At 50.0% G+C, this 8,913-nt stretch overlaps 1 protein-coding gene across 1 annotated transcript in view; it reads right to left on the bottom strand.

Moving 5' to 3' along the window:
- The window catches only part of SPEF1 (sperm flagellar 1), a 22,399-nt gene that overhangs the window by 1,431 nt on the left and 12,055 nt on the right, over window positions 1–8,913 (bottom strand). The window contains exons 4-6 of the mRNA XM_018569678.1: window positions 7,866–7,908; window positions 4,718–4,790; window positions 1,338–1,443 (exon numbers count right to left, since the gene is read on the bottom strand). Of these exons, the coding sequence (XP_018425180.1) occupies window positions 1,338–1,443; window positions 4,718–4,790; window positions 7,866–7,908 (222 nt within the window). The remainder of the gene's footprint in view (window positions 1–1,337; window positions 1,444–4,717; window positions 4,791–7,865; window positions 7,909–8,913) is intronic.

Genomic DNA, 8,913 nt, shown 5'->3' with positions numbered 1-8,913 from the left:
GAAACATCAAGTGGCATCTCTACATATATTAAAGTCATTATTCTTTTTCTGAACCTGTCATGTGACAGAATCAGTGTAGATAACTGGCTAGTTTGGTTGCCTATGGTGCTCCTTTGGCAACGGCCATGTGACCAATGCCTCATTCCATGACCAGCCCCACAGGGATTCTGGGTTACATGAATTACAGGAGACAGGAAATGTTTGACATATTTTGCCTAGGGGTGACTGCAGTCCAAAAGTCACTAGTCATTAAAGTAAGCCCATTTCAAATACAGATTTTGACTGAATGTGGCTATAAACCACTTGGGCTTGTATGGGTATGTATGGCCCGACCACCTCATGATGTATTTGGGACAGTTTCTGCCCTATTGTTAGGATCCAGAGCCCCTCCAGGTGGCGCTGGAGCTAAGCCCTGCAGTTTCCGTACTCACCTGCGGGGGTCTCCAGGCAGCCAGGAGCTGTTAGGTACCAGACCACCACTGGGTGGTGCTGGAAACTGCAACTCCAGTACTCGCCTGCAGGTGTCTCCCAGTTGCCACCAATCATCCACCACCTGGTGCTCCCTGGGAGGTTAATTAAGCCCTCCCTGCAGTAAGGTCTGTGGCTCAGTATTGTTTCCTGTTAAGCCTGAGTCCCCTGTCCTGTATCCTGTGTATGTTCCCTGCTTGTTGTCCAGAACTGTCACCTGTTTATGTTTCTGAGCCCTGTTAGCTCCTTGTACCCTGACCTTTCGTCCCTTAGTTCCCCTGGTGTTTTGCTTTGCTCCCTGGGTGTGCTTGCCTGTTTCTTCTTGCATGTAGTGTTGTTTAAATGTAGTTGGTTGCTAAGACTTGTTTCTGTTGTATTATTCTGGTTGGCATATTAAAACGGTATATCATATGTTCTGCCTTGTCCTGTGTGGTCACGTGTTTGGTCTGCCTGTGTGGGTACCTGCGCAGGTGTGGGGTCACCTGTGCCGGTATCGCTGACACCTATGCAGCAATGCTCTATTCACACTACTGTCCCTTTGGGGCAATGGAGGTAAGGGGGAGGGGAATTGCACAGACTGTTCTGCGGCAGGTCTATCCCAGGATAAGCCACAGCCATTGGGGAAAATTTGTACAAAATCGTAAAATCACTTTGTCAGAAAAGAATTCTTTGAAGGGAAGCTGTAGTGGTTTCTCTCAATGTAATCAATATGTATTTGAGTTTTACAGTTCACAGGTACAGGTCGCCCAGGTCTATTCTTTGAATATGAGCTGCAATAAGAGTCTGTACAGAGGTCCTGCTTTTGCATATTTTGCAAAGTGTGTGATACAAAATGTGGCCCAGCGAAGGTTGCGGGGAGTTGGTCTTACCTGGATGTTTTCCTGCGCTTCCAGCAGTGACTGCTCCTTCTCTGCCAGCTGTATGCGAAGACTGGTGTCGGCGTTGGCGGCATGAGCGTATCCCTGCTGCTGCTTGCTGGGGACACAACAAACAAAAGGTGGAAATATGAATTGGGAAAGTTGTATTATATGGAAGGGTAGGGCAAGGAAGAAGATTATTGGGCGCCAACTTAAATTCTATATTAAACACATTCATGTTTATAAACAGTCCCTAACAGCAGAAAACAAGCTGTGACTGCCAACATTCTGTCCTAGTTAGTATATAGAGACAAAAGCCAACTTCCTGTGTACATTTGTGGAGGATTCCTGCTCACATAGTTCACCTAAAGGACCATGTGCAAACGGCTAAACCCAACCCCTCCTCTGTATGCAGCCCCTGAGACCTCTTACCCCTCTCCTCTGTATGCAGCCCCTGAGACCTCTTACCCCTCTCCCGTGTATGCAGCCCCTGAGACCTCTTACCCCTCTCCTCTGTATGCAGCTCCTGAGACCTCTTACCCCTCTCCTCTGTATGCAGCTCCTGAGACCTCTTACCCCTCTCCTCTGTATGCAGCCCCTGAGACCTCTTACCCCTCTCCCGTGTATGCAGCCCCTGAGACCTCTTACCCCTCTCCTCTGTATGCAGCTCCTGAGACCTCTTACCCCTCTCCTCTGTATGCAGCTCCTGAGACCTCTTACCCCTCTCCTCTGTATGCAGCCCCTGAGACCTCTTACCCCTCTCCTCTGTATGCAGCCCCTGAGACCTCTTACCCCTCTCCTCTGTATGCAGCTCCTGAGACCTCTTACCCCTCTCCTCTGTATGCAGCCCCTGAGACCTCTTACCCCTCTCCCGTGTATGCAGCCCCTGAGACCTCTTACCCCTCTCCTCTGTATGCAGCTCCTGAGACCTCTTACCCCTCTCCTCTGTATGCAGCCCCTGAGACCTCTTACCCCTCTCCTCTGTATGCAGCTCCTGAGACCTCTTACCCCTCTCCTCTGTATGCAGCTCCTGAGACCTCTTACCCCTCTCCTCTGTATGCAGCTCATGAGACCTCTTACCCCTCTCCTCTGTATGCAGCTCCTGAGACCTCTTACCCCTCTCCTCTGTATGCAGCTCATGAGACCTGTTACCCCTCTCCTCTGTATGCAGCCCCTGAGACCTCTTACCCCTCTCCTCTGTATGCAGCCCCTGAGACCTCTTACCCCTCTCCTCAGTATTCTGTATGCAGCTCATGAGAACATTTACCCCTCTCCTCTGTATGCAGCTCCTGAGACCTCTTACCCCTCTCCTCTGTATGCAGCTCCTGAGACCTCTTACCCCTCTCCTCTGTATGCAGCTCCTGAGACCTCTTACCCCTCTCCTCTGTATGCAGCTCCTGAGACCTCTTACCCCTCTCCTCTGTATGCAGCTCCTGAGACCTCTTACCCCTCTCCTCTGTATGCAGCTCCTGAGACCTCTTACCCCTCTCCTCTGTATGCAGCTCCTGAGACCTCTTACCCCTCTCCTCTGTATGCAGCTCCTGAGACCTCTTACCCCTCTCCTCTGTATGCAGCTCCTGAGACCTCTTACCCCTCTCCTCTGTATGCAGCTCCTGAGACCTCTTACCCCTCTCCTCTGTATGCAGCTCCTGAGACCTCTTACCCCTCTCCTCTGTATGCAGCTCCTGAGACCTCTTACCCCTCTCCTCTGTATGCAGCTCCTGAGACCTCTTACCCCTCTCCTCTGTATGCAGCTCCTGAGACCTCTTACCCCTCTCCTCTGTATGCAGCTCCTGAGACCTCTTACCCCTCTCCTCTGTATGCAGCTCCTGAGACCTCTTACCCCTCTCCTCTGTATGCAGCTCCTGAGACCTCTTACCCCTCTCCTCTGTATGCAGCTCCTGAGACCTCTTACCCCTCTCCTCTGTATGCAGCTCCTGAGACCTCTTACCCCTCTCCTCTGTATGCAGCTCCTGAGACCTCTTACCCCTCTCCTCTGTATGCAGCTCCTGAGACCTCTTACCCCTCTCCTCTGTATGCAGCTCCTGAGACCTCTTACCCCTCTCCTCTGTATGCAGCTCCTGAGACCTCTTACCCCTCTCCTCTGTATGCAGCTCATGAGACCTCTTACCCCTCTCCTCTGTATTCAGCCCCTGAGACCTCTTACCCCTCTCCTCTGTATGTAGCTCATGAGACCTCTTACCCCTCTCCTCTGTATGCAGCTCATGAGACCATTTACCCCTCTCCTCTGTATGTAGCTCATGAGACCATTTACCCCTCTCCACTGTATGTAGCTCATGAGCCCTCTTACCCCTCTCCTCTGTATGCAGCTCATGAGACCTCTTACCCCTCTCCTCTGTATGCAGCTCATGAGACCTCTTACCCCTCTCCTCTGTATGCAGCTCATGAGACCATTTACCCCTCTCCTCTGTATGTAGCTCATGAGACCTCTTACCCCTCTCCTCTGTATGTAGCTCATGAGACCTCTTACCCCTCTCCTCTGTATGTAGCTCATGAGACCTCTTACCCTCTGCTTTTTGCATCCTGAGACTTCTCCCCTCTGTCCTTTGTCAGTTAACAATTATTTTTAATTTTTTTAAGTACTTGTAACACCCAAATGGAATACTTCAATGAAACACTAAAAAGTAACTGTTATGGAGCACTTAGAATCCTTGCCACGCCTTCTAGAATCCCTCACCGGAATTTTAATTGCACTTACAGAATCCATGCCAGGATGTCCAGAACTCCTATTCTCAGAATCCCTGCCAGGTGGCCGCTGCTGTGTCTCCTTAGCAGCTATCCTGCTTTGGGTAAAAGAGCTATACTATACTACTGATCTAGGTGCTGACCCAGATGGATTTGACTGCTTTCTTGCCCGCCCATGATCTGTGCTTGAACCTGACCACCCTCTTGCCTGCTGTATGTCCATGACCTTTGCTTGGACCTGACCATTCACTTGCCTGCCTGTGACCTTTGCCTGGACCTGACCATTCACTTGCCTGCTGCCTGTCTGTGACCTCTGGCTGGACCTGACCATTCTCTTGCCTGCCATTTGCCCCCAAGCTTTGCCTGCATCTGAACACTTTGTTGAGTAATATTTTGTGTACAGTCTCCACATTATAGTTGTTCTGTTCCAGATACCCCCTTGGTGGGCCAATCCAGAGGGCCACACCTGGGTGACAGCTTGCAGAGAAGTAACCTGGGACCACTAGGGTTCTGGCCCATCTCCACCATCTGGAACTCTGTTGAAGACCAGCTTTCACTTAGACTCCATGCCTTGGGAGAGCCTGCGTCACCTGCCAGAGGGCATCATAACAGTAACATTTCACCCAGCAATTGGCCTAATCCAAGTCATACCCTAATCTCCATGTTTTCCAATCTCGAGTACTCACCTGCCATGTTCGCCTTTTGGTGCTGCCCGGGGGCTGCTGTCCATACCATTACTCTTCTGCTTTGTAGGGTAACCTTAAAGAAAGAAGCAAATTAAAATAAATGTTATTGATAATAAACATAGTGCATGGAATATCCTATGATCCTCAGCTCCATCCAACAATGTGCTGCGAAAGATTGTTTGCACAGCTACATGCTGGGCGAACGTGTTGTACATCAGCCCCTTAATCTGAACCCCTAAACTAACTCTGGATGTTAATGCCTAACCAGAGTAACACTTAGCCCCAATTCATACTTGATAAGTGTGACATCACATGTCACATTTATGCATGTTTTAACACGTTTGTTGCTCATTATGTCTGACAAACACGGCCCTATGTCACACATGGCAAAGAAGCTCATGTATCTTTTAGGCTTCAAGCAATTTTTTGACCACATGGCTTTTGTGCATTTGCTATATATCTTGTCTCATTAAAAGCATGTGTCTTGCTTGGTGCATGCAATGCATGTTGCAATCAAGGCTGTCCCTAAGGTATTCACCGCCTGAGGTGATGTCATTCTGGGAGGAGGGTGTGCTAGCAGGGAATGGTCACTGGGGGGGTGCATGGCTGTGCTGATTTGTTGCTCGGAGTGGGAGGGGTGGCAGACCCTGGACTGCGCTGTCAGAGGCTCTCTCTGGCATCCTGCCCAGCTCACTGACATCACTGGTTGTCAGGAGCTCGGCGAGACCAAAGCCAGATGGTAACTGGTGACACCAGCGAGCTGGGTGGTGTCACAGTTCAGCTGCAGACCTGCAGCTGAGCTGTTACTTGTAATTCTTCAAGTACTGTATATACATACCAAGTATATACATACCTCTCACCCCTGGTTCTGCAGGCATGTAGGGCTGTGCTGTTGCTTGTAGTCCTCCAGACATGTGCTCTGAACCTGACTCGCCCTTGCACCTGTCTGCAAACTTTAGGCATCGGCCGACCCTCTCCTGCTGTTTCTTATGCAGCTTCTTGGCCAATCAGTGCAGGCTGTTTGTAGCCATCCCCTGGATCCTCCCTCTTCCTGCCTCTATTTACCATCTTGTCTTAAAGGAGAACTATGAGGGGAGTGATTTCCACTCACCTCATAGTTCTAAGCCGACCTGTGACAATGAGACTGTCACAGGTCGGCTCAGTAGATCGGGAGGTGAGGGAACACATACCGGGTTCCCTCACCTCTCGATCCTGTCATGGCTCTCTGCCGTGACAGGGGAGGGGCTGTATTCCCCTCTCCCCGCTCCGATCTGCCAGCGCTGGCTGGCGGAACGGACGGGGGAGGGTACAGCTGGCTCTGCCTCTAGATAGGCAGAGCCAGCTGTCACTCACGCAGCTGGGCGGATCCCGTCATCTACGTCGGGATCCGCTCCAGGTGCGGCGTCTCAGTATACCGCGAGCTGTAGCTCCCTATATGCTGAGCTTAGGGAACGGGAGGACGCTAGTTTGTGTCCTCCCGTTACCCCAAGGAGAACTATGGGGAAAAACACTGACCCCATAGTTCTCCTTTTAAATTGGATTGTGACTGTAAAATCTTCCTTAGCGCTGTGCAAACTATTGGCGCTATATAAATCCTGTATAATAATAATAATAATTTATACTCAGGGCAGCGAACTGCACGCTGCCAGAGCAACGCTTTCCTAAGCTAGTTGCGGACTTCCCCATTTGTGATTTACCCTGAATTCCTGGAAGATTTCCTGTGTACTGAACCTTTGGCTTGTGTTTGGAAATCCCTGACTACAGTCTACCCTGTACTTCACTTTGTCCCTGGAAGTCTTTCGCCTGTCCCTAACTGTTGATTCGTACCCTGTACCTGTTAGGTGAGTTGGGTGGACCTAGGGATTGTGACCTGGGGTCAGCACGCAGCCAAGCCCATCTCCACCATCAGGAGCTCTGGCGAATACCAGCTGTCTCTTAGATTCCACATCCTGGGGAACTCCATGCCACCTACTCAGCATCCCATGCCACCTACTCAGCATCCCATGCCACCTACTCAGCATCCCATGCCACCTATTCAGCATTGCAGCACCCTGCCTTGTATTTGAACTTCCAGCTTTAGTTGACTTCCACTGCCTCATTCACATACCTGCTCTGTTCCCTGCTGGTACTCCAGCTCTGGGAGTCGTCAGCCTACACTGCTTGGGCCCTTTTCTCTAAAGGTCCCCACACACCTTGCGATAATCGTACGATAATGGTCTAGTTAGGGTTATGGGTATTCCTTTTCTGCGTTTAAGGTGGAATTCGTTTTTTGGGAGATATGTCTGACTTAATTTTCTTCTAGGTTGGTCGTCCATTTGGCGGGTCCCTGGCGGTGCCATACATCGACGACGAAGAACTGGCTCTCCGCAAAGTGAAAAGGGGCGGAGTAGTAGGGAAGTGCCAATGGTGGGGCTACTGGGCTTTATAGCTTGGTAGCCAGTAAGAACTTGGGCGTACCCACTCGGGCCAGAATATGGGCGGCCGGTGGCTGGTACAGTAAAACAATGGGTCATGGTACACCCCCCGTAAGCGGTGAGTGGTGGTTTTTGGCACTCGTCAGGGACCGAAGTATTTTGTTCTTAATATGTTCATAATATGATACATAATATGTTCTGCGATTATTTTAAATGTTTACATCGCTGTGGCCATTCAACCTTCCAATAAATGTTATTACATTACGTTTTTTGAAATTACTGTGTTCAGTGTGTTATTTAGGTGGGAGGTGAGGGTTACTTGGCCTTGCAGTCAGTCATGTGTGAATGTCTGGCTCCCAGCAGAAGGAGGAGGCAATTCATTATCTGACATCTGTCACTTGCAGATACAATACAGAGCTGATATCATCTAATAAAAAGGATAGAAATAGGACAGCGGGCTGGAAAAAATGGTGACTGTAAGTCATTCATGAGTCTAAGGCGGGTTCACACAGATAACGGCCGACCCGTATGGATCCATGCCGCGTGCACGGCCGTATCGGGCAGCTCCCAGGAAGGACAGGTGCTGCGTGTGATTTGTACGCAGTGAGCATTTCCTGTACAGCTCTGCTTTGCCATAGAAAAGAGGACCAGTCGCAGTTGTGATCTATTTAAGGAGAGAGACTTTGATTAAAAATAAGGACAGTTAGGAGCTATGCTGCTGTATCAGCTGTTACCTGGATCTGTGTGATTGGCGGGTTGAGGCCGTGGGCTCAGATCCTGTGTGGGAGGAAGAACAAAGAGAAGGAGAATCATGCAGTGCACCTGGAAGTGGGGGGGATATATTAGGCAGCAAGTTAACATTTTGTCCCTGAAGCTGATGTGTTGGAAGCAGAAAAAATGAATAACGTTAGGATATAACACGTGTAGTCTGATCCAATAGAAGAGCTACTGTATCTCAGATTGCTGAAAAAGTGAATGAAAGAAATGTGTCTGAACACACACGCAGGGTCTGAAGGGTCAGAGCATTGCAGTTTGGTGCATATGGGCCTGTGCAGCCCTAAACCAGTCAGGTTGCCCATGCTGACCCGTGTCCACTGCCAAAAGCACCTACAATGGGCACGTGAGCATTAGAACTGGACCACGGAGCAATGGAAGAAGGTGGCCCGGTCTGATGAATCACATTTTCTTTTACATCATGTGGATGGCCGGGTGCGTGTGTGTCACTTACCTGGGGAAGAGATGGCACCAGGATGTACTATGGGAAGAAGACAAGCCGGCAGGGACAGTGAGATGCTTTGGCCAATGTTCTGCTGGGAAACCTCGGGTCCGGCCATTCATGTGGGTGTCACTTTGACACGGACCACCGACCTAAACATTGTTCCTGACCAAGTAAACCCCTTCATGGAGACGGTATCCCCTGATGGCAGTGACCTCTTTCAGCAGGATAATGCTCCCGGCCACACTGCAAATATGGTTGCAGAATGGTTTGAGGAAAACAAGTTTGAGGGGTTGACTCGGCCTCCAAATTCTCCAGATCTTAATCCTATCGAGCATCTGTGGGATGTGCTGGACAAACAAGTCCAACTAATGGAGGCCGATCACCTCACAACTTACAGGACTTAAAGGATCTGCTACTGATGGCTTGGAGCCAGATATCACAGCGTACCTTCAGAGGTCTAGTGGAGTCCATGCCATGATGGGTCAGGAAAAGGGGGACCTACTCAATATTAGATACATGTAATTTCCAGTATGCAGAATACACAGTGGCGTACCAACCGGTGG

This window comes from Nanorana parkeri, unplaced genomic scaffold, assembly GCF_000935625.1.
Source record: "Nanorana parkeri isolate BGI_ZX_2015 unplaced genomic scaffold, ASM93562v1 scaffold1379, whole genome shotgun sequence".
NCBI classification, from domain to species: Eukaryota; Metazoa; Chordata; class Amphibia; order Anura; family Dicroglossidae; genus Nanorana; species Nanorana parkeri.
The sequence above is the reverse complement of the archived record's forward strand: the minus strand, read 5'-3'. Positions and strand labels throughout refer to the sequence as shown.